Here is a 26,982-nt window from a genome sequence, read left to right on the forward strand (position 1 = left end):
CGATATGCTCAGGATGAATTTGAGTGGGAAGGTGTGTCGAGGACGCCAACCTCTAGTGGGGTGGCATGTAAGAGGGTGAACTGTAGTCCCACTGAGAGAGCACTAGGACCCTGTGGTTTTTGCCTGCTGCAGCAAGGGACAGATTCAGACACTGCCAGAATCCCGGAGACAATCTGTGCTGGTGGGTGGGGTCTGGTGTCTTCTGTGTAAAAGTGAAACAAGGAAGTGAGAGGGAAAAAGTGCGGGAAGAAAAGACAGAAGCTGCGGTGATATTGCAAAGGGACAGTGTGTGGACTTTACTGCGAGTGTGTGGAGAAAAGCAGCTGTTGAGAGACTTTGTCTTGCTAACGTTCCCCTGGAGAAGAGCTAACCTTTTGTTAACCTGTGAGAGACTTTCGTTGCTAGCGGATTCTGAAGAAGAGCTAATCCTTTATCTAAAAAGACTGAGACTTGACTAAAAACCCAGTACGTATTTGGAAGTCTGTGGATCCCCTGTGCATCGTGTGGAGGAACAAGCCTGGACAGACTGCGGATACAGAGACGGATGGGCTGTCGTGGAAGCATCCCTAGGAGCTACAGAAGCAGAAACAACATCGTGAGACCACTAAAAATACAGAGGAGCTTGTTGTAACTTATTGGCGCTGAAGATTTGGACTGGGCTGCAGCCTGTGCGAATTCCTGCCTGAGAGAAAATCCATCTCAGGATACGATACCATAGCTATAGATACCCGGGTATCCCTATTCAGAGTGTTTAATTGTTACTTAGAGGTGTATTTTATATTAGAGTTGTGTAAGTTATACTCAGTGTGCCATTCCAGGGGCTCCCTTTATAACACTACAATCAATTTACACTTGTTCCTGTTTAGTTGCCCTGTTAGGTAAATTTCTTACTAGTCTGTTGTAGCATACAGTTCTCAGGAGACCTTGGACTGGCACAGTGATTTCAGCTGCTGCTGAGCTGTTGTATCTTTGGGGTGCATCTACTTAATATTCTCCATATTACCTTTATTATTTTGCCTTTGAGTAAATACCGTTGGAGATTTCTGCCTTAGTCTTGGTTTGTGACTCACTGGATCTTATTCGGACCTCTGGTCATTACAAGCGCCGCAAAGTGAAAGTGAAAGCACAGCGCAGCGGTGACGTCACCGCTGTGCCCTGCTACTGCCGGCGCTCAGTCAGTCAGTCAGTGCAGGAAGCGGACGCCGGGGGACGTGAATGTGAGTATGTAGTGTTTGTTTTTTTTACATTTTACGCTGGTAACCAGGGTAAACATCGGGTTACTAAGCGCGGCCCTGCGCTTAGCAACCCGATGTTTACCCTGGTTACCCGGGGACCTCGGCATCGTTGGTCGCTGGAGAGCGGTCTGTGTGACAGCTCCCCAGCGATCAAACAGCGACGCTGCAGCGTCGTTTCGTGTGAAGGTATTAACACTCACAGACGAGTGAATCTAGTCTACGTGAAGGATAACTTGGATTTCCCATTGACACCCCAGGATGTGATTTCTGGACGTCGTTCACATTCTCAGTACAGACTATGCCATCACATTTACTTGACATAACTCTGCCTGACGCCTGCGAACTCGTCAGAGCTGGAACTACTGACTGCAGAATGAATGTCGGCCAAGAGAAGCAGCAGGTCTCCTATGTGCCCCTCTCCATGCAGAGCCTGCACACCTCACACCGAGCCCGCCACACATCTCACATTATTACCCAGAGGATACACTTTTCACAGATGTTTCTAAATTTGTTCGTTTTCAATAAAGTTTTGTCTGTGCGTGAAGCATTGTGGGAGCTGTAGTCCGTTTCTCTTCCTGTCTGTGCTTGGGCTGCGCTGTGTTACACACAGTGTCTCCGGCTGCTGTGGCGGCTTGTTTGCGTAGCACCCGGAGCCATATTCGTGCTACACAGGAAGCAGGAGCAGCATCCAGAGGGGGCGCCACTGGTCAGCTACAAAGGCCAGGTGGGTAGTAAGGAGCAGTGACAGCTCGCGTGTGCACTGCTGGACGGAGGGGTGCTGTGTGGGCAGGTGCTGGACGGAGGGGTGCTGTGTGGGCAGCTGCTGGACGGACTGGCGCTGTGTGGGCAGCTGCTGGACGGACTGGCGCTGTGTGGGCAGCTGCTGGACGGAGGGGCGCTGTGTGGGCAGCTGCTGGACGGAGGGGGCGCTGTGTGGGCAGCTGCTGGATGGAGGGGGCGCTGTGTGGGCAGCTGCTGGACGGAGGGGCGCTGTGTGGGCAGCTGCTGGACGGAGGGGCGCTGTGTGGGCAGCTGCTGGACGGACTGGCGCTGTGTGGGCAGCTGCTGGACGGAGGGGCGCTGTGTGGGCAGCTGCTGGACGGAGGGGTGCTGTGTGGGCAGCTGCTGGACGGACTGGCGCTGTGTGGGCAGCTGCTGGACAGAGGGGCGCTGTGTGGGCAGCTGCTGGACGGTGGGGTGCTGTGTGGGCAGTTGCTGGACGGAGGGGCACTGTGTGGGCAGCTGCTGGACGGAGGGGGCGCTGTGAGACACACTTCTGACAACGCATACTGTAGTGACAAGTTGTCAGGGTATAGGAATCATTGGTAACTTACTGAGTTTTCTTTCAGTCTTCTGCAAGCTCCCTAATCTGTGGACCCCATTTTGGCCTGGTGGGTGTCCGTTGCGGCACATGCTGGTAACCAGAGGTGCTGGAGCAGCAGAGAATATAGATCTAGGCAGACGTATGCTTGCTTTTCGCTTTTGAGGTCTGGAACATTTTTCTGACCTGCAGCATGACCTAAGTTTTTTTTTTTGGTTTTGTTTTTTTTTTCCTTTGGCATTAATGTGCGTATTTGTGATAAGTTTTTTAAAAAAAAGTTACAAAAATGAGTTTGAGAATGAATTTGAAAAAAAAAATCCTCTGCTAAAGCTGCAAATTGTCTCTTCTGAGAAAAAGAGGACTTAACTCTATAGCGCCACCTGTTGGAAGTAGCGATCCTATCATTAACCTCCAGACGGTGTGTAATGGACTGGTTTTCAGCCACATGGCAGATATTGCGCTTGAGCTAAAGGTTTATGGGACAATCTTAGAGATGATTCTGGTCGCCTGCCCTTATAATGCGTCATCGCTATTCGACCAGTGGGGGTCTGACACACGGCATCAGCTGGCCGTAACCAGTATGATGGAGCCGAGCGCCACCGCTCCATCACCAACGGATTCTGCAGATCGGCTCCTGTTTATTTGACTAGTAGTGGACGACGCCTCCCTACATGATGGGCTATGCAGAGGCCGTGATCAGCTGATGGAAATTGGCTGTAATTGACAGTCACCCTCCAGGACTAATGGTGGGAGTGAAAGAAATCTCCAATCCCATCTGTTCATCCCTTTCTACATATAAACATGTGATATAATATGATTTAGCAGAAATGATGATTTTGAAGAAATATTAAACATAATTAAATGCATTTTTATAAAAGTGTCACTCAAAAAATAGGAAATAATCCCTTGTCCATAAGATAGGCAATAACTCACTGATTCTTAGGACTCTCTGATCCCAAGAATAGAACGCTGGGACCTGACTGGAGAACCCTTCTTGAAGGAAGAGGAGATGCAGATTCAAAAGTATCAGGCATAACGTCGTGTTTTGATAATGTTAAGTTAAAGCGTAACTGTTATAATTTTTATTTTATAAATCAATATTACACATGAAAATATGCAGCTTTGTAATATATTATCAGAGAAATCTGCTTCTTTCTCTGTTAAAATTGGTCGGTCATTACCAAAATTCTCAATTTTGAGGTAAAATCTGTAGTCTGTGCAGATAGAATCTCATCAATGGGAAAGTCTATGTAGAATAGAAGTAGATTTCCTCTCCCTTCAAGAGGTTCTCCAATCATCAGGTCCCAGACTTCCATTCTCGAGATCACCGGGAGTCCCAAGAATCGGTAAGTTATTGCGACAGGGCAGACATTGATGACCTATCCTACGGATACACCATTAATGTAAAAGTAGTGCATAACCCCTTTAATTATCATTGCAAAATATATTCGGTAATATAAAGTCTACACCTATTGAATATTCCTTATACTTATAACGTTTGTCAATTATGGTAAACAACAAAAATAAAATATGTGGCAGAATTGTATTTTTCATGCATTCTGCTTCTAAGATCTCATTCTAAATGAAAGGTGTCTTATTCCATAAAAGATTAAAAACCTAGAACAGCCTCTGTGTAGTAATGTTCTGCATGTCGGATCATACAAAGATGAAGCTGTGATTGCTAGAATAACGGACCAGGGTTTGGTACCAGGTCCGCGTACCTCCATGAATGTCCTGCATGGTTTAATGATATTCTAATAGACACTTTTGGGTTTTAAGCTCTAATCCTTGTTATGTGTTGGACACAATTTACCTTTTACTTTACAGTATATTATTGGGTAGAACCCAGACCGTTGACAAGTACAATTGGCGCTGAAGTCAAAGGGAAAACGTTGCTAGTTGTGTGATTAGTTTTTGCTATTCTTTATTTTACACTTCTTCAGAGCCAAGGATGTGAAAAATCTCATGGGATCAAAAAAAGCTTCATCGAAAACAAGACACTTTGTTGCAAATTTTAAAGCTGTTGTCTCATCTTGTTAAATGAATAAAAGAAAATGTAAAGCATTGAATTTGACCTCTTATTAAAGGGAACCTGACAGCAGATTGGTGCACCCCAATCCACGGGCAGCATGAATCAGAGGCTGGCTGCTGTATGTTTAGGTGGCATTCGCACATCCGTGTGTCATGGTCCGAGTGATGCACAGACTATATCCGCTGGTCTCCTGACCTGAACTTGACAGCCTCATATATGTCTATAATACGTAAGGGTACGTTCCCACAATAAGTTTTACTAGTTTTATCCTTTATCCTTTTCTCTTGAGGGAACATCCCCATAGACTTGCATTAGATGCGGAAAATCTGCAGATAAAAAAAAAATAAAAGCACATGAGTTGTAAGTGTTTTTACGCAGGTGTGTTTAGCCTGGTTTAGCCTAATAAATAATTTTTAAAACTGACATGTGGTCCCCCTATTTTTGATAAAAGGCCAAGGTAAAGCAGACAGCTGCGGGCTTATATTATCAGGGTGCGAATGTCCCTGGTTCTTGGACCCTTCGCAGCCTCAAAATACCAGCCCGCAGCCACCCCAGAATTGGTGCATCACATGAGATGCGTAAATTCTGGCGATTTGCTGGATCTTCCTGATTTCCCTGGTATGATGGCAATCGGGGTAATGGCAGATGGGGTTGGACTACTGCGGAGCTTTGTGGGAACATTTTTTCAAATAATTTGGTGAACAAGGGACTGACTTGTGTCCCTACATTATGCTGCTCTCAGATTCCATATGAAATAAACCTACTGACAGATTCCCTTTAAGCAGTTGAAATTTTGGCATATTGGCTCCATAGTCGTGCTGATGACTTCTCCAATAAGCTCAGAACCTGGCAGATTATACATGCCGGGGTCTGTCTGACTAGCCTCCATGTTCAGCTCTGTCCCTCGTGACTGTCAAACTGCTTTTCCCTGAAACGCTGCATCCTTTCATAATACATGGCTGAAATTATACAGCCAGTGTCTGATAAAGATTGTTTGTGGCTCGGGCAGCATGTATCAGCTGTCATGTTCCCTTAAGGTGTTTATATTAACAGCAATGTCCCAGTGCATACACAGGGGTGTAACTACAACAGGTGCAGAGGTTGCAATCACACCCGGGCCCTGGAACCTAAAGGGCCCTAAAAGTCCATTTGGCCTATAGAAAAAGACTATTGCTATTAAAGATTTACATTATTTGGGGACCCCGCTGGAGCTTTCGCATCTGGGCCCATGAGTTTCAAGTTACGCCACTGTGTATACGTGTGAGTGTGTGTTTGTATGTATGTATGTATATTTATATATTTTTTACTCCTTCTATATAACTGCTGCTCTATTTGGAGATCCTGAAGCTTATCTGCATGTGTTAGCTGTTCCCTGTTGGCTTTTTGCATTTCTTAACCGCTATTACAGCGATGACTTTGGGATATTGCATTCTCAAGCGTGTCTTGTTGAGCTTGCTGTGAAAAGCAGTTCTCATTAAAATGCTGAAGTCTCACTATTATAAACTGTCCTAGACCATAGTGCGCATAGGTGCCAGCAGCAAAGCAAATTATCTCTGCTATATGAAGTCTTACTGATAGCTCCAATTCCCATCCTTCACAGAGCCACTCCACTTAACTTATCCATTAGGGAAATCCCTCAAAACCTCCATTAACCTTTACAGCAAGAACAACCTTTCAAGAAGATGTCTTACCTGCTGTGCATGACAATATCTCAGGCTGCCTAAGTGAGGAATCGCTATTCTCAAATGTTTCCATGCATTTTTTTTTAAAGACTGTATATTCTCTTTTCCCATAATTTGTATGACTGAATAGGGCTGCGTTAAAGAACGTTAGGAAGCGACATAGCAAATTCACGCTGAAGAAGAACTCCAGCAATGATGAGAAAACGCTGGATACTAGACCTCTGATATCCCTCCCCCACTGGTACTAGTGATAAGGCAAGCACAAAAGCACTTTGGTTGCAATTCAGCAAGGTGTTTTCGGTAGAATTCTGGTGTAAAACGCCTTTTAATATGGCAGCATTTCTGTGGAAATTGGAGTTGCACAATCATTTTGTGACTTTTGGCATTTTTTTTTGTAATTCTTTATTTAAGAGAATTTTTACATACAGTACAAAACAAGAAAGTTATGGCTCAGCCAATTAATCAACATATGCTTCACAAGCCCGAAAATAACAATTAGATAGAGCATCAGTTACATTTCAATGAAATTGTACTGGCAGAGACCATGAAACAGGTTACTATAAAAGGAACTAAACAATATAAAGAACTAATTTCAGGTAGTATTAACTAAGGCTACTTTCACACTAGCGTCGGGCTCGGCCCGTCGCGGTGCGTCGGGCTGATGTTCGACGCTAGCGTTGTCTCTGCCGCACAACGGGGGCAGCGGATGCATTTTTCCAGCGCATCCGCTGCCCCATTGTGAGGTGCGGGGAGGTGGGGGCGGAGTTCCGGCCGCGCATGCGCGGTCGGAAAAAGCGGACCGTCGGGAGCAAAAAACGTTACATGTAACTTTTTTGCTCCCGACGGTCCGCCACAGCACGGCGCAACCGTCTCACGACGGTTGCGACGTGTGTCAATGTGTCGCAAATGCATCGCTAATGTTAGTCAATGCAGAAAAAGCGCATCCTGCAAGCACTTTTGCAGGATGCGTTTTTTCGGCAAAATGACGCATTGCGACGTAATGCAGTTAACGCCAGTGTGAAAGTAGCCTTAGGCTACTTTCAGACATAGCACATTTTTGAGCGCTATTTTGCGGGCGCTTTTCAAAAATGCGCAATGTCATTTTCGTCTGCCGGCAAAGTGAATGAGAAATTCACTTTGCCGTTCAGACACACCGCAAAAAAACGCGGCGCTTTTGTCTGCAAACACGCCGGCGTAAAAAGAATTGACATGTCAATTCTTTACGCAGCGGCGTGTCTGCGTATCCCCCTAGGGCCCCATATTAACGTGCACACACAGCGCCTTTGTCCTGGGTGTCGGCGTCTTTGTACGGAGGGGTTGACACCCAGGACCGGACGTGACGTCGGACAGGAAGAGGGAAGCCCCCGCCCCCCAGTGAAGCAGCATGGTGTGTGTGTGTGTGTGTGTGTGTGTGTGTGTGTGTGTGTGTGTGTGTGTGTGTGTGTGTGTGTAGCGACGCTGCAGCGATAGCGACAACGATGCCGATCGCTGCAGCGTCGCTGTTTGATCGCTGGAGAGCTGTCACACAGACCGCTCTCCAGCGACCAAGGATGCCGAGGCCCCCGGGTAACCAGAGTAAACATCGGGTTACTAAGCGCAGGGCCGCGCTTAGTAACCCGATGTTTACCCTGGTTACCAGCGTAAAAGTAAAAAAAACAAACAGTACATGCTCACCTGCGCGTCCCCCAGCGTCTGCTTCCTGACACTGACTGAGCTCCGGCCTTAACAGCACAGCGGTGACGTCACCGCTCTGCTTTCACTTTCACTTTAGGGCCGGCGCTCAGTCACTTTGATACGTGGCACGTGGCACTGAAATATGTGGCACTGAAATATGTGGCACGTGGCACTTTGATACGTGGCACGTGTCACTTAAATACGTGGCACGTGGCACTTTGATACGTGGCACTTTGATACGTGGCACTTTGATACGTGGCACTTTGATACGTGGCACGTGTCACTTAAATACGTGGCACTAGGCACTTTGATACGTGGCACTTTGATACGTGGCACGTGTCACTTAAATACATGGCACGTGGCACTTTGATACGTGGCACTTTGATACGTGGCACGTGTCACTTAAATACGTGGCACGTGGCACTTTGATACGTGGCACTTTGATACGTGGCACGTGGCACTTTGATACGTGGCACTTTGATACGTGGCACGTGGCACTTTGATACGTGGCACGTGGCACTTTGATACGTGGCACTGAAATACGTGGCACTGAAATACGTGATACGTGGCACTTAAATACGTGGCACTTAAATACGTGGCACGTGGCACTTAAATACGTGGCACGTGGCACTTAAATACGTGGCACGTGGCACTGAAATACGTGGCACGTGGCACTGAAATACGTGGCACTGAAATACGTGGCACGTGGCACTGAAATACGTGGCACTGAAATACGTGGCACTGAAATACGTGGCACTGAAATACGTGGCACTTAGGCTATGTTCACATTTGCGTTGTGCGCCGCATGCGTCCTTTTTTTGATTGATTTTGGACGCAGCAAAAATGCAACTTGCTGCGTCCTCTGCGGCCGGATGCGTGCGCTGCAGTGACGCATGCGGCCGGCGCAAAACGCAAGTGCGACGCATGTCCATGCGCCCCCATGTTAAATATAGGGGCGCATGACGCATGCGGCGCCCGACGCTGCGGCGCAGACCGCAAATGTGAACGTAGACTTAAATAGCTGGATAGAGCTGGATCCGCGGGCTGTGATCTGGCCTACGATCAGCACTCTGCGGAGCGCTGTCATTCAAAACACGTCCACTCATTTTGGTGTTTAGTCCCAAAATGGAGGATGGAAGAAGAAAAGGGTTGGACAAGGAAATGACATCATTTCTTTTTTTTTTCCCCCACTGCAGTTAAAGCTTTATTTGTGTCAAACACAGACAATCTGCAGAGAAAACTGCATAAAAAACCGCACTAAAAACCGCATCAAAAACGCACCAAAAACGCACCTGCGTTTTCTGCCAAGAGCTGCGGTTTTTGTCCTGAAAAAAAAGGATTGAAATCAGGATCGTGTGAACATACCTATACCGTACAGGGTTACGAGGGGGGGCGTCTGACTGACGCCTGCCCTAGTAACCTGGGGTTAGTGACAGTGGGGTTAGTAAACCCCAGCTGATGTCTGTTCCGCTTGCTGAGGCGTCTTTGGCTCAAGGCCATTGCAGCTGGCAGAATCGACATGATGTTAACTCCAGTGTGTATTGTATTCTGAGTCATAAAGACAGGAAATGACCTCAATGACTTTTTTTTTCCCCTTTTTTTTTTTTTTTCAAACAAACTTTATTTTCAGTACACAATGCTGAAAAAAACGCAGCTGCAAAAAACGCCGCAAAAAACGCTGTGTGTGAAAGCAGCTGCGTTTTTTGCCTGCGTAAAAAAACGCAGGTAAAGCAGCAGCAAAATACGCGCGCGTAAAAATACGCAGCAAATATGCTGTGTGTGAAAGTAGCCTTAGTGATTGTAGTAACAGCTCCAAAAGAAAGCATACAATCCTTCTGGAGACCTAGAAAGATGAGACAATAGAAGTAAGGAGTGCACCAGTTAAAGCAGTTAAGAGTCAAAGGATGAGTACCGGTAATTAGAACAATCTAGATTAGAAATGTTTGTAGTAATTTGGGGCGGTTTTGAGGTCGGGCTCTGCCACTCCGGTGCAGGACTCTGAAAGGGAGAGGAGGGATGTGTAGGTATGACAGCTACTGAGAGCTGTCAAGGGGTAAGGGAGGGTCTATTTATTATTGATAGGAAATTTCTATGTGAGCGCGACTCCCAACTTGACAGCTCTTCTATTCTGTAGATGTCTTGAACTTTAGTTACCCACTCCGCAATTGTGGGGGGGAGGGTTGTCTCCAATGAATGGAGATTAGGTGTTTAGCAGCCGCTAACAAAAGGGGTAGTAGGTTCTGTTTCTTGGGCTTAAACTCTCTAGTAGGTAGTGATAGAAGAACTTCTTGAGGGGGTTAGATTCCGTTTAGTTAATCCTAATTGGCGAAGGGAACTATCAATTCCTCACCAGTATGCAGAAATAGCCGGGCATGTCCAAAAGATGTGAGTCAGTGTTCCAACCGAACCAGAGCATCTTCAACATAGAGGAGAGAAAACTAAACCCATATGGAACAGTTTGTCCGGAGTTCTGTACCAGCGTGAAAGAATTTTAAAGACATTTTCCTGTAATAGAATACACCTTGAGAAGCCGTGGGAGTTGCCTAAGATTTGACTAGTCTCCTGGGGAGATAAAGAAAGATTTAGCTCCAATTTCCATGAGGATAAATAAAGTGACTTAAATAGCGAAAGCAGATTGACCAGATTAACATACAATTTAGAGACGAGTTTAAGGGGAATATACCGGAGACCTACTAAAAATTCCAACCATAGCCAGTCAGAACCATGTTTGCATCTCGACCTCAATTTGGAGATCATAAAACGTATATGAAGTTTTTGTAAAAGGTCCCGAGGTTGTTTCCTGGCGTCTTTTGGCCAGTCTTCTGTGCAGCGGACCTGGTTAAAGAGAAGGTGTGAGATTGGCAGATTCGGTAAAAAATCCCAGAGTCCATAAACGTCAACATAGTTCGGGTCAGTCAGCCAAGGAATGACTCTTAGTGGGATGTGGTCTAAAAAATAACAATGAGGTAATATATTAGGAACTAGAGAAAGTCTAATAGATAAAGTGTTATAAGTTATGGCGTCAATTGAGTGGGGTACAGGAAGACCAAAGAAAAATATCAGCCATATTACCCATCAGACTGAATTCCAAATTTAGAGCTTTCTGATCAGGGTTGGTCTTGACCATGCGTAGCCAACGGGAAAGGTGAATGGCCTGGTAATATTTCTTGAAGTCAGGGAGACCGAGTCCCCCTTTATTTTTTGGTAAAAATAAAATTTTGGGGGGCAGTCTGGCTCTTTTGTTTTTCCATATGAATTTTGAAACTAATTTGTTCACCATGATAAAAAAGGAATTGGGAAGAGGAATAGGGACCATGTTCATAACATAAAATTTTTTTGGAAAAATATAGAATTTGACAGCATTGATCCTCCCTATCCAAGAAAGATAAGGCAATTCATATGAATTAAGTAGAGTTTGTAACTTGGACAAGAGAGGGAGAAAATTAAATTTATATAAAGTAGAGGGGTCAGCGGTTAAATAAATCCCCAGAAATTTTTATTTTTCAGGAGGCCAATGAAAAGGGGTCGTTTGTTTTAGCTTCGAGACCTCTTTTCGACTTTTGGCATTTTTACTCCAGTTTAGCAAAAGTGGACAGAGCTTGGATCGGGTGTGGTTAAGCCTGCCTGGAAAGTTCATATAAATTTATCATAAATTTCTGGCTTTCACTTTTTAGTGCCGCTTTCCGCACAGACGGCACAGTTCTGTCCGTGCAATGACTGACGCTTGATGGAAGAACATGTGACCAGACCTGTCCAATCAGCCTCCAATTATAAATCAGCTTTCCTAAGTAAAGTGTTTTTCATTTGGAGGAGATCTGGTCACATGCAGTAATTTTGAGAATAGGAGTCTTTGAGGTAGAAGGAAGACGGTTCACAAAGGAGAACATGTATTACACTGATGGCCATGCCCCTAGGATGCTGTGATGTAATCTTACATAGATGGACTGTTATGGGGAGACTCCTCTGATACTTTGAAAGGGTTTGTCTGTGGCAGAATCACACTTAGTAGTCATCCAGCCGTACTGTTCGGATTTTGTTCCAGTAGAGCCAATTGCCTTTTAAGGCTCTGATGCTTTTCTTCTGTACGGCTGCATGTAATATATCTGGCACACGTATGGCATTCTTTCTCCTGTTTACTAAAATGGATAAGAAGGCTTCTGGTTAATATTAAAGGGGTTTTCCCACGAGCAAAAGTGAATTTTAATCAATAGAACTTGGAGTAATAATAACTTCCACAATTTGATGTGATTAAATAAAATGCCCCTGTGCTGAGATAAAATCTTATTATAAATGTGTCCCTGCTGTGTACTGTGTAATGGCCATGTCTGGCCATGGAAGAACATGGTCTCATCATACCACAGCTCCTGGGCAGGAGAGGAAGCAAAAGAGAGTATACAGACAAAACAGCATGGGATCACAGCAGATTCTTTCTTTGAGGTAAAACATTGTTTAAAATAGGCAGGGAAATGTTTTACTCACAAAAAGAATCAGCTGTGATCCTGTGCTGTCCTATCTGTATACTCTTTTGCTTCCTCCCCTCCCCAGGAGCTGTGGTATGATCAGACCATGTCCCTGCAAGGTCAGACACGGCCATTACACAGTACACAGCAGGGGCACATTTATAAGATTATCTCAGCACAGGGACATTTTATTTAATCACATCAAATTGTGGAAGTTATTATTCCAAGATCTATTGATTAAAATTCACTTTTTTTGTTCGTGGGAAAACCACTCAAAGCCATGTTAAAGGGAACCTGTCACCCCCCCCCCAGGCATTTTTAACTAAAAGAGCCACCTTGTGCAGCAGTAATGCTGCATTCTGACAAGGTGGCTCTTTTAGTTCTGGTTGCTGTAACTGCCGAAATAATCAGTTTTGTAATTTGTCCTAAATACCTTTTCTTCAGTCAAGGAGGCAGGCGTTTCCCCCCTGCTGCAGATGCCGCACAGCCGTCACTCAAATCTTCTTGGCGCCGGGCGCCGCCTCCTCACTGCTGTTTTGAAATGATCCGGCGCCTGCACTCTTTTTCTCCTGCCTTGGGCAGGCGCAGTGAGCGCTGCCCGTCCTCTGTCCTCATATGCTGTCTAGCTGACTGCGCCTGTGCGGCTGCCCTGCCTGTGAATCCCAGCCCCGCAATGTGAATAAATCAGAAGACACTGCAGGGCTGGGATTCACAGGCAGGGCGGCCGCACAGGCACAGTCAGCTAGACTGCATATGAGGACAGACGGGCTGCGCTCACTGTGCCTGCCCAAGGCAGGAGAAAAGAGCGCAGGCGCCGGCTCATTTCAAAACAGAGGCGAGGAGCCGGCGCCAAGAAGATGTGAGTGACGGCTGTGTGGCTTCTGCAGCAGGGGGGAAACGCCTGCCTCCTTGACTGAAGAAAAGGTATTTAGGACAAATTACAAAACTGATTATTTCGGCAGTTACAGCAACCAGAACTAAAAGAGCCACCTTGTCAGAATGCAGCATTACTGCTGCACAAGGTGGCTCTTTTAGTTAAAAACGCCTGGGGGGGGGGGGGGGGAGATTGACAGGTTCCCTTTAAAGCGTAGAGTAAACACTGCCTTTTTTCCCACTGTTTTTTTGTGTGCAAAAAAATATGCATTTACCAGGTTGAGCAGAGTGGATGTTATTTCATGAAGACTCATTCCCACTGTGCGATGCTGTGGAACAGCACATTTTTTTTCTCTATAAGCTTTTGAAACTGAAAAAAACGCATGTAAAAACACATCTGTGTTAAGTGCCGAATCAGAGCTTTTTCTGTGCTAAAAAATTACATTGAAAACATTGCTTCAAACCTGCACCAAAAACATTAAAGTGGAAAATGCAGAAACTAAAATGCTGCCAAAACACAATAAGGCTATATTCACACACTGCATTTTTATTTTGGCAGGTAAGGCTACTTTCACACTAGCGTCGTACGACGCACGACGAATTGCGTCGTTGCGACGTACCGACGCAAGCAGTGAAAGCGCCGCACAACGGGGGCAGCAGATGCTGTTTTTCAACGCATCCGCTGCCCCATTGTGATGTGTGGGGAGGCGGGGGCGGAGTTCCGGCCGCGCATGCGCGGTCTGAAATGGCGGACACGACGCACCAAAAAACGTTACATGCAACGTTTTTTGGTGGCGACGGTCCGACGCAACACGACGGTTGCGACGTGTGGCAATGCGTCGCACTGCGTCGCTAATGCAAGTCTATGGAGAAAAAACGGATCCTGCAAGCACTTTTGCAGGATGCGTTTTTTCTACAGTGCACGACGCTAGTGTGAAAGTAGCCTAAAACCCGCTCTCTTGGCAATAAAGAAGCTTACAAAAAGCAGGTTTTGCTGCATTTTTGTTGTCTCTTGTGCATGCTGATAGAGTTCAGTGCCTCCAAAACATCATGATGCAACTTCCTTAAGGTTTATGCACCAAAAAGGCAGAAAAACTTGATACATTAAGGCAAAAAACACAGGTAACTCCAAATCAATCACATTTCTGTGAAATCAACGTGTCCAGTTATGAAGCAACACTGATTGTGAATCCGTTTCTCCTGCTGTTGTGCAAATGGAACAGACAACAGGTAGAAATGGAACAGACAACAGGTAGAAATGATAGGCAATTAGTAAGACAACCCCTGTAAAGGAGTGTTTCTGCAGGGGGTGACAACAGACCATTTCTTATCCTTTTATGCTGTTGTTTTGGTGACTTTTGCATTTCGTCATTGCTCTAACCCCTAAAAGTAGTGTACAGTAGCATGAGACGGTGTCTACAACCCATAGAAGTTGCTCAGGTAGTGCAGTTTTTCCAACATGGCACATCAATGTGAGCTATTGCAAGAAGGGTAGCTGTGTCTGTCAGCACAGTGTGCAGAGCATGGTGCAGATACAAGGAAACGTGGAGGGGGCCGCAGGAGGGCAACAACCAAGCAGCAGGACCGCTACCTTCTCCTTTTTGCAAGGATAAACAGGAGGAGCACTGCCAGAGCCCTGCAAAAATGACCTCTAGTAGGCTACTAACGTTCATGTGTCTGCTCACACCAGGACTGTGGAGTCGGTAAGCCAAACCACCGACTCCGACTCCACTGCCTCACTACTGAGCATGTGCATAAAGTGCAGCACAGATTCATCTCAACTAAAAGCTGAGATCCTTAGATCAGGAATAGAACAAACATTTATAGGACATTTTATAACTTTCCCAAATTATTATGAAAACATTAACAGCACATCCTCCACTTAACCCAATCTGTTATATATTTTAGGAGTTGATCCATTTTAGGCCGGCGTCACACTGGCGTTTTAAACGGCCGAGTGCAATGTGATAAAAAATCGCATTGCACTCGGACCAATGTTAGGCTATGGGGCAGCTTCCAGCAGCCGACTTTTTGTCGGCCGTTTTCCTCGGTCCGAGACAATCACTGCATGCTGCCATTGTCTCGGACCGAGGAAAAATCTGGGCTCACTCGCACCCATATAAGCCTATGGGTGCGAGTGAGACAGCGCACACCACTCGGATATCATCTCAGTGATGTGCGTTATAAGCGGACCCCAGCAATGGAGGAGATGGAGAAATTCATTTCTCCGCCTCCTCCGCAGCTGTGCTCCGATCCTCCCTGTGCGAGAGAATCGGAGCACAGACGCATGACACTCGGCTCCTGCTCTGCTGCGAGCAGGAGCCGAGTGTCATTAGCATATCGCATCGGATGCAATACGCTATTGTGATGCCGGCCTTATACCGACTCCCAACTCCACAGGCCCTGGCTCGGACTGTCAGAAACAAACTCCATTAGGTTATATGAGGCCCCGGCATCCACAAGTGGGTGTTATTTTCAGATCCTAACACTGCGCAGGGCGATCGGCATTTGCCAGAGAACACCAAGATTGTTAGATTTGACATTGGCGCCCTGTGGTCTTCACGGATGAGAGTAGGTTCATACTGAGGACATCTGACAGATGTGACAAAGTCTGGAGATGTTGTTGAGAACGTTCTGCTGCCTGCAACATCCTCCAGCCTGACCGGTTTGGCAGGGAGTCAGTAAGCCTATGTGCACACGATGCAGATTTGCTGCGGATCCGCAGCAGATTTTTCCGTGCAGAAACACTGCAGATCCGCACTGTGATGTACAGTACAATGTTATTCAATGGGATAAAAAAAATGCTGTGTTAATGGTGCAGAAAAATCAGTGCGGAATTGCTGCGGATTTCAAAGCAGTGCATGTCACTTCTTTTGTGCGGATCTGCAGCGTTTTTGCACCCCTCCATGTTAAAAATCCGCAGTGGCAAAAACCACAGAAAATCCGCACAAAATCCGCATCAATTCCGCATAAAAACTGCACAAAATCCGCATAAAAACTGCGGCTAATCCGCGGCTGTGGATTTTGCCAGGAGATGCGGATTTTGTGCAGAAAATTCTGCACCTCTTTTCTTACGTGTGCACATAGCCTAAAGGTGTGGGGAGGCATTTCTTTAGAGGGCCACACAGCCCTCCATGTGCTCGCCAGAGGTAGCCTGACTGCCATTAGGTACCAGGATGAGATACTCGGACCTGTTGTGAGACATATGCAGTTGCAGTGCACCCTGGGCTCCTGATGCATGACAATGCTAGGCCTCATGTGGCTGAAGTGTGTCAGCAGTTCCTGCATGATGAAGGCATTGAAGCTATGGACTTGACTGCCCGTACCCCAGACTTGAAACTAATCAATCACATCTGGGACATCATGTCTCGCACCATCCACCACCGCCACTTTGTACCACAGACTGTCCAGGATTTGTCTGAGGCTTTAATCCAGGTCTGGGAGAAAATCCCTCAGGAGAACATCCGTTGCCTCATCAGGACCATGCGCAGGCATTGTTGGGAGGTCATACAAGCACATGGAGGCCACACACACTGCTGAGCATCATTTCCTTTTCTTGAGGCATTTCCATTGAAGATGGATCATCCTGTAATTTGATTTTCCACTTTGATTTTTGAGCATCATTCCAAATCCGTGGGATATTAGTTTTGATTTACGTTGATCATTTTTATGTTATTGTACTAAACACATTCCACTATATAATGAATAAAGATTTGCAACTGGAATTTTTCATTCAGTGATATCTGGGATGTGGTATTTGAGTGTTCCTTTTATTTTTTTTGAGCAGTGTATATATGATGTAATTTATCTAGGCCCACCATATCAATTTGGATCATTAGATGTATAATACTATTGTTACTGCAAAGGTCATTCACTGTGCAGTCCCTCACACAAGAGGCGTTTCCTTCTTTTAATTGTTATATGTTGTTGTTTTGGCTGCAGAGGAAAAAAATTCAGTAAAAATGCTGCTTGTGAACATGGCCTTTCTTTATTTTTTACTTTAGGAATTTTTCTACTTCTTTTTCAAAACCTGTCAGAGAGCTGCTTGCATGAAAGGTTCTCTGTTACTACTCCTATCTTGTCTCTTCTGATTATTCTGCCGTATAACATTCTCTTGTTGTTCCTCTTGGAAATTAATATGTTGACTACTGGCAATATGCTGACATTCTCTTATTTTTGCAACTGGAAACAGCTGTCTATTCAAATTTCTAGTAGGAAAAACATAGCAGCAGACCGCGTTCTAAGAAAAGATGTTTCAGAATTATTTAATCGCACATACAAATATTTACTAAAACGGACAAGTCCGGGGACATGACCTGTCGCCTATAATGCCTGCTCTGTGATAATGCTATGCCTAGGGTAGTGTATTATTATTACTGAAATCCATCCTAAGGCTGTGTTCACACGTTGCAGATTTTTTGCGTTTTTCGCTATAAAAATGCTATAAAAACGCGAAAAAAATGCGTACATTATGCCTCCCATCATTTAGAATGCATTCTGCAATTTTTGTGCACATGATGCATTTTTTTCCGCAAAAAAAAAGCATTGCGGTAAAAAACGCAGCATGTTCATTAATTTTGCGGATTTTTTGCGGATTTCCCGCTATATTATTGCATTGGGAACCTCCGGAAAAATCCGCAAAAATCCACACCAAAAATGTGAAAAAAAAGCACGCAAAAAACGCGTGCGGATTTCTTGCAGAAAATGTCATTTTTTGCTCAGGAAATTTCTGCAAGAAATCCTGAACATGTGCACATAGCCTAAGCGTGGAGTGAGGGGAGATGGCTCCTTATCTTGTCCTTATCAGTGTCTTCAGATCCCTCATATGCGCTGTAGTTATCAGGTGGATATTTTGACACGGATCATATTGATGGGAAATGTACTTGTATTTAAAGCTATAAAAGCATTCCTGTTAAACACTCATAGTAGCTGTCCAACGCTGCTCCGTGTTTGGCTTAGCTGTGGTCTTTACTGCATTGCAGAAATTGCTACCAACTAGCAGCTGCCAGCAAATAAATCTGCCGGCGTGTTGAATTACTGGATGAGACTGAAAGGGAGATTCCAGGCAGGCGAGAATGACATTGACAAGTAAAGGGAGAGCTCTGGATGCGTTAATAAAAGCTATACTTCTACGGCTAAAAGAATGGGACTGTAGACACGGAAACTGCTGTAGCTTTCATACAGATCATAGCCATAAACGCTGCATTATCCACTGTACAGGGCATTTTAGCAGAGAAGTGACATACTGTGCACGGCGCCAACCTGTTTGTTAATTAACCTCTTTTTTATAGTTAATTAATTAGGAAAGTGGATTTATCATGTAAACCGTATCATGCAGTATATGAAATGCCTAAATATGGTATGATTTGATTGAAGCACTTGATGCCATCTTTCACTAAATACTACAACCAAAGTTAACCATAGACTTCACGGTTTTGTTGCCCTTATTGCATCACCTGCCTCTGCGGATCCCTCTACTAAATCCATGGGATCATATTGACCTTTATACAGAAAATACAGAAAGCCCGGATTTCCTATTCAGAGCAATCTGTGTAATAATGTATGGCCACATCAAGTCTGATACAATGGGAACCTTTTGCAGAGTGAATTTAGGGCTTAAAGATGAGGTTGGTGAAGATGGGGCAACTGTTCTTAAAGGGGTGAAACCTTGTAGCTATATATTGGCAATTGTTGAACAGCTATCCTCAACATCCATACATCCCCAATAATCCTTACACTGAAGGGGATACATCACTTGTGTAATACTGCATCCCTTTGTTTTTTCAGTGCACCACTGCTTCAGCGGCTAGAGATAAACGAATTTGCTCGGGTTCCCTCTTATTCGGCAAGCTGTAGAGGGAACCCGCCTTCCTGATTCACGCTGGCCGATCAACTGATCGGAGCCGCAGTTGCATGTGTCGCGGCTGTCACAGTCATGACATGCATGGAGAGCCGGTTTGTTGGGCTGTCCATGCATGTGGCTCCTACCAGTTGATCAGCCAGCGCGATCCAGGAAACCCGGTTCCCTCTGCAGCTTGCCGAATAAGAGGGAACCTGAGCAAATTCGCTCATCTCTACCGGCGGCCTATGGGCTGCGGTAGCGGCGTAGGGGACTGTGGTGATGCAGGGGACCGCGGTGGCGCAGTTTGGACGCAGGGGACCGCGGTGGCGCAGTTTGGACGCAGGGGACCGCGGTGGCGCAGTTTGGACGCAGGGGACCGCGGTGGCGCAGTTTGGACGCAGGGGACCGCGGTGGCGCAGTTTGGACACAGGGAATAATGCTGATTTTCATAGGAAGGTGTCGGAACACTGATGACGATAGAACTTCCTGCATATAGGGCTGTATAATCGCTAAAGAGTCAGAGAGACCACGCTGACCTCCGTCCATCAATTAAGGCCACAACTGGACCATGTAGCAATGAGAAAAGGTGGCCTGGTCTAGAGAATATTGTTGTTTTTTTTTACATTGTGTGGACTGCTGGCTGCTGTCCACTTCATTAATGGAGTAAGGAAAGTCATGGAGGCAATGCGATGCTCTGCTGGTAAACTATGGATTGTGGCCATCATGTGGATGTTATTTTCAGTTGCGTTATTAGCTTAGTTTAAGCAGTTCAACCCGATTAGACATCTGTGTGATGTATTGGAAATGAAGTAAAATCCTTTTCCTTCCCTCCACAATATACAAGACTGCAGTGTCAGGCTCCAACTCAAGAAGTGCAGCAGCAGTAAATAGAGAAGATCACCACACTCCAGTAGAAAGAGATATTGGCTGCAAAGGCTCTTTACTCATCAAACACTTTTTCCACTGTTAGACTGCAGAAGCTCTAAACCTGCAACATACTTTTACAATGGCTGAAGTTTAAAGCTTTGTACCTTAACAGTTAACATCTATTTGGCCGATATATATTCTATACATATCTATATTTAAGTTTTCAAGGTGGAGGCATGTACTTAGTATTAATAAACATGTATGACTTTGGTTACAAGGTGGTCTGGCATGGGACTCTTCCTGTGATATGTGCATAATATAAAATGCTTCTTTCAAACTTTGTGTGTTTAATAGGATGTTCCATCTTCGCTTCTTGCCTGCGGTGGCAGGATTGGCAACTGTGTCCCGCCGGTACCATGGAGTAGCTAATCCAGTGCACAGTAGACGGAGATTAATGCTTGTTGCTTTTGTGGGAGCAACTGCAGTATCAGCCAGTGCCGGATTACTCTGGAAGAGGTGAGAGGATGCTTAAATATTTTGTCCTTATTGCTGTGTGTCTGTATTTTTATCTGGAATCTTCATTTGATATCAGGAATCATTGCCAGTAGTCCAAACGATGTGGCATTTTTGTTAATCTAACTTATAAGTTAATTGAACTTGTATTTTTTTTCCATAATTTTGCCCTAAATGGAAAGTTTTGAAACTCTGCAAATCCCTTTTATTAGATGTAAGTGGCAGTAACCCTTCTTTTCCCCAGTCTGTTTACCTGCTTTCAGCTGCATTGATATCAGAATCTACTCGAGCGTACAGATGATGGCAGTGCACATGACACTTTATGCTCAGTGAAGGAATTATACATCATGTTGGTCACACAGTACATCTTCGGTACCAATGTGATCAGCTGCAGGAGAATGCTCACCCCACCCTTCAGATGTAAGAAGATGTGCACCTAATATATATTCTGAATAGATGTGCGAGACACCAGTGGTGACAAACTGCTGTTTAAAAATCTTGCAAAATCACCAGCCCCAACTCAGGCGTGGTTTCGGAGCAGTTGTCCTAATCCTGGCTCTCACTGCCCCAAGCTAAGTGCTTGTGCAGGTGCCCTGTTCTCTCTGTAAATACCGTGATATATGTAGCCTCAGAACAAACACTGAGGGCTGAATGTGTTACAGCAGAACTTGTGCTGAGCTTTATAGCTCTAACACTACAGCTCTGCTATTCACCAGAACGGTCACTCAAGTAGGAGAGTCTTCCTTGCTAGGAACCAGCAACTGAAATTACATGCAATAATGTTCTTTTTTTTATAAGCAAGATAAAATACCCTGCTTAAAGTAATGCGTGAAAATAGTGCATAAAAATGCAATGTGTGAACAAGCATTACTGTAAAATAGATCAGATTTACTGGACAGAAAGTCCTCTGCAATTGTTGTTTCTGAACCACAAACCAGAAGGCTGCCAGAAAGTTTGCTCTGTTCTGTTAGTAGATAGGACAGATGTGTATTATTGTTTTTTGTGTTTAACACTTGTCGTCTTTGTTATTTTGCTCGGCCCCTCTAGGCTCAGAATGACATTTGAATTGATCAACGTACGGTAACTAGAGTATAGAAAGTTGTTAGGTTCACATTGAAGATCTACTTTAACAGAACCTGAGACATGGGGTGAATTTATTGTTCAATGTCACTGAAAAATAAAAGCCTGAGTGTTCTCTCTTCTCCAAGCCATACACATCTTGGCTGTCTGGTCTGTGTACAGCTGTGTGACTCCTACTAACCTTCACATATGCCCCCTGGTGGTGGCAGCATGCACCTACACGATTATTACCCTCACTAGAAACTGGAACATCACATCCACCTTATTCAGATGTCTGTGTTGAATGGACATGCTCTATTTGTGTTTTTCACGTATAGAACATGTACACCTTAATCTAATTATAGATTATGGAAAAATCTCAGACCGGGACCACTGATGAAAAATGCCAAAACAAGTCTATGGACCTGTGATAAACTCTTACAGCCCACGGATGTCATCAGTGTACAGTCAGTGTCCTGTCTGAGATTAACTTTGCAAAATATAGGAGAAGCTTTGTCATTTATTATCTATGTGTAAGAACAGTGTCGATAATGACTGACAAACGGATGATACATTGTTTTACGTGAAAAACACTGACGTCTGAATGAGGCCTTATGCCTTGTATTAGTGCTGTCTGTTTAGGCAGATCACATTGTACCTGTACATGTTTAGGCAATAGTTCACATGTCCAATATTTTTATTTTTTTTTTATTTTTTTTTTACTGTGTTCAATTGGTCTGTGCAAAATTGCTGAGACTTGTCTCTTATTGACCCAGTGTCAGATCAAAATAAGCAATGCAAGTCTGAGTCTGTTAAAAAAAAAAGTCTGACTTCGTTTAGATGCCATTCTTGTGCTGTCTGTATTCACAGACTCATAGGAGAAGCTTTTTTTTATTTTCTTTTCTTTCATTTGCCCTCTAAACATTTACACTGGGGACTAAATATTGTACTTTATTCTGCACTGGTCACGTTGGATATACATAAAATTTCTTTGATTAACAACTGGTAGAAACTTATAAATGAACAACTTATAAAGCATCAAATGAATATGGACAACTCGTCTAAATGGAAAATAAACCTATAGATTCACAAAAAGCAAACGAAAAAAAAAAATTAAACCAAATTGTTTTTGACACATGAATTTCACCCCATTTATTGGAAAATGTGATGACTGGCCAAGTTCCTGCATCAGACACGATAAGTACACCTAAGGCAGTAGTCCACAATCTTTCTTACCACATTCTATGCAAATAAATGGAGTTTGGAGGCACCTTGCTGACTGTTTCTTTAGATGCCTCCTTCATTGTTGGCCTTCACAACTCTTGAGATAAGCCGATAGGATCAGAATTATTTCTGATCTGACTGCTGCAAGCGGATGGCATCTATGTAAAAAAAAAAAAGTCATAACCCTTTAGGATGCGACCAATGATGGATCGATCTGTCAATGGGCACTTAAAGGGTTATTCCAACTTTGCTCATTTCCATATGGTGATGCGAGCGGTTTCGGTGATGTCACTTCTACAGATGCCTGCTGGGACGTGTGTGAGGAGCAGTTATTGTACACCTGCTGTATTCCTGGGAATAGGACAAGTGCACCATACCTGCCAGTGATGCACGTGTCCCAGACGGTATCTGTAAAATGAACATCTCCAATGCTGCTCACTTCTGTACTGGAATAATCCTTTAAGACCGACCTAATGTTCCAACACTCAGAATAAAGAGACACTTTTCGTTAAAGGATTTTTCCCACTCCACTCCATTTTGTATTGTGAGGTGAGTGGTGCCGGTCGTGTCTACAGATACCTTATGATGGCACACATGTCATGGCAGGTGTACGTAAGACGCATCACTCATCTCCCGATACAGAAGTGGAGCCAAAGGAACACCTTAACATTTATATATTCATGTTAAATGAACATTTTTATTTTCAGTAAAAATTTTACTGGAGAAAATTGTCAAAGAGGCAATGCGGAGCCATATATGTGCATACTCATATCAAGGACTATGATATCAAGTTCACAGGAATAGTGAATATAAAGTAGGCTTGGTGCATATTGTTTACCCAAACATATGGTCCCCCATTCACTCTTCCTTCTTAATAGTGAAAGTTAAATTGATATTACTAGTAAACTCCTCTGGAATATCCTACCAAAATGAAAAAATCGTAGTAGTTTACTATTTTTTAATTTATTTTACTCGCTTATATAGCGCCATTAATTCCACAGCGCTTTACAGACCTCATCATCACTGTCCCCATTGCTGCTCACAACCTAAATTCCCTATCAGTAAGTCTTTGGCGTGTGGGAGGAAACTCACGCAAACACTGGGACAACATACATCTCCTTGGTGGGATTTGAACCCAGGACCCCAGTTTGGCAAGGCTGCAGTGCTAACCACAGGGAGAACTTTTGAAAACGTTACCACGAAACGAGGATTCTTACCTGATTCTGTGCAATACAAGGCCACTATGGGTAATCGCTTTATTTAAATTGGGTCCATATTTTGAGTATGACAATGGGGTGACTCTGTAACATTATTGAAGATTGTCTGATACACTATTTTATCCTCCTGTTGTAGTGAAGGTGGTTTATGACTTGTGTACTTATCGTATGGACCACATTCAACCATTTATTCAGTACTAGATGGTGGCCCGATTCTAACGCATCGGGTATTCTAGAATATGCATGTCCACGTAGTATATTGCACAGCCCACGTAGTATATTGCACAGCCCACGTAGTATATTGCACAGCCCACGTAGTGCATAGCACAGCCCACGTAGTGTATAGCACAGCCCACGTAGTGTATAGCACAGCCCACGTAGTGTATAGCACAGCCCACGTAGTGTATAGCACAGCCCACGTAGTATATAGCACAGCCCACGTAGTATATAGCACAGCCCACGTAGTATATTGCCCAGCCACGTAGTATATTGCCCAGCCACGTAGTATATTGCCCAGCCACGTAGTATATTGCCCAGCCACGTAGTATATTGCCCAGCCACGTAGTATATTGCCCAGCCACGTAGTATATTGCCCAGCCACGTAGTATATTGCCCAACCACGTAGTATATTGCCCAGCCACGTAGTATATTGCCCAGTTACGTAGTGTATTGCACAGCGACGTAGTATACAGCACAGCGACGTAGTATACAGCACAGAGCCACGTAGTATATTGCCCAGTGAAGTAGTATACAGCACAGAGCCACGTAGTATATTGCACAGCGACGTAGTATACAGCACAGAGCCACGTAGTGTATTGCACAGCGATGTAGTATACAGCACAGAGCCACGTAGTATATTGCCCAGCCACGTAGTATATTGCCCAGTCACGTAGTATATTGCCCAGCTACGTAGTATATTGCCCAGCCACGTATTTCACAGGTTAAAAAATAAAAAATAAACATATACTCACCTTCCGAGGGTACCCTTGTAGTTCTGTCGCCTGTGTGTGGTGCAGGTGGCAGCTTCCGGTCCCAGGGTGTTATGACGTCGCGGTCACATGACCGTGATGTCATGGCAGGTCATTCTCGCGCAGGCGCGCAGGACCTGTGATGACGTCGCGGTCACATGACCGTGACGTCATGGAAGGTCCTTCTCGTCATGGAAGATCCTTGCCACCGGAACCTGCCGCTTGCATGGAGAGGTCACCGGAGCGTCGCGAGGAGCGGGAAAGGCGGCGTAGGTGAGTATAAAATGATTTTTTTTTTTTTTTAATTATTTTTAACATTAGATGTTTTTACTATTGACGCTGCATAGGCAGCATCAATAGTAAAAACTTGGTCACACAGGGTTAATAGCAGCGGTAACGGAGTGAGTTACCCGCGGCATAACGCGGTCCGTTACCGCTGGCATTAACCCTGTGTGAGCGGTGACTGCTGGGAGTTTGGAGCAGCCGCCGGGCACTGACTGCAGGGGAGTAGGAAGGGACTAATCGGACTGTGGCCGTCGCTGATTGGTCGCGGCAGCCATGACAGGCAGCTGGCGAGACCAATCAGCAACTTGGATTCCATGACAGACCGAGGCCGCGACCAATGAATATCCGTGACAGACAGAAGGACAGACAGACAGAAAGACGGAAGTGACCCTTAGACAATTATATAGTAGATGACATTGGGGGTGACTAGATGACACTTTTTTACTTCATCTGATACACTAATTGATACTGAATTGATACTGAAATACTGAATTGGTACTGAAACGTGTACTTATTGTATGGACCACATTTAAAGGGAACCTGTCACCCCCAAAATCGAAGGTGAGCTAAGCCCACCAGCATTAGGGGCTTATCTACAGCATTCTGGAATACTGTAGATAAGCACCGATGTATCCTGAGAGATGAGAAAAAGAGGTTAGATTATACTCACCCAGGGGCGGTCCCGCTGCGATTCTGGTCCGATGGGTGTCGCGGTCCGGTCCGGTCCGGGGCCTCCTATCTTCATCAGATGACGTCCTCTTTCTGTCTTCACGCTCCGGTGCAGGCGTACTTTCTGTCCTGTTGAGGGCAGAGCAAAGTACTGCAGTGCGCAGGCGATGGACCTCTCTGACCTTTCCCGGCGCCTGCGCACTGCAGTACTTTGCTCTGCCCTCAACAGGGCAGACAAAGTACGCCAGAGCCGCAGCGTAAAGACAAGAATAGGACGTGATTGTAAGAAGATGGGAGGCCCCGGACCGGACCGCGACGCCCATCATACTGGGACCCCCCCTGGGTGAGTATAATCTAACCTCTTTTTCCCATCTTTCAGGATACATCGGGGGCTTATCTACAGCATTACAGAATGCTGTAGATAAGCCCCTGATGCTGGTGGGCTTCTCGGGGCTGGTGGGCTTGTCTCTCTCTCTCGATCTCTCGATCTCTCTCTCTCTCGAACTCTCGATCTCTCTCTCTCTCTCGAACTCTCGATCTCTCTCTCTCTCGATCTCTCTCTCTCTCGATCTCTCTCTCTCTCGATCTCTCTCGATCTCTCTCTCTCTCGATCTCTCTCTCTCTCGATCTCTCTCTCTCTCGATCTCTCTCGATCTCTCTCTCTCTCGATCTCTCTCTCTCTCGATCTCTCTCTCTCTCGATCTCTCTCTCTCTCGATCTCTCTCTCTCTCGATCTCTCTCTCTCTCTCCCCCCCCCCACCCCCTGTGACGCCGCAGAAAGCAAGACGAGACCTATGTCATCACGCTGCCCGCACTCCTTCATTGGCTGAAAAAATGGCGGTTAAACCGTCATACGAAACGCGACTTTGGCGCGAAGATCGGCGACCGCATGGTCGATCCCACACTGGGATCGGCTCGGGTTTCACGAAACCCGACTTTGCCGAAAGTCGGCGACTTATGAAATTGACCGATCCGTTTCGCTCAACCCTAATCATGATTAGTATGGTAGATCATGTTTATTGACGAGTACTTACACCGTATTTATATTATACATTGATGTT

The 26,982-nt window shown here is 45.1% G+C and overlaps 1 protein-coding gene across 1 annotated transcript in view; it reads left to right on the forward strand.

Moving 5' to 3' along the window:
- Positions 1-1,784: 1,784 nt before the first annotated feature.
- MICU1 (mitochondrial calcium uptake 1) overlaps positions 1,785-26,982 on the forward strand; it is a 294,629-nt gene continuing 269,431 nt past the window's right edge. The window contains exons 1-2 of the mRNA XM_077259125.1: positions 1,785-1,959; positions 20,341-20,502. Of these exons, the coding sequence (XP_077115240.1) occupies positions 20,342-20,502 (161 nt within the window). The 5' untranslated portion in view covers positions 1,785-1,959; position 20,341. The remainder of the gene's footprint in view (positions 1,960-20,340; positions 20,503-26,982) is intronic.

This window comes from Ranitomeya variabilis, chromosome 4, assembly GCF_051348905.1.
Source record: "Ranitomeya variabilis isolate aRanVar5 chromosome 4, aRanVar5.hap1, whole genome shotgun sequence".
Taxonomy (NCBI): domain Eukaryota; kingdom Metazoa; phylum Chordata; class Amphibia; order Anura; family Dendrobatidae; genus Ranitomeya; species Ranitomeya variabilis.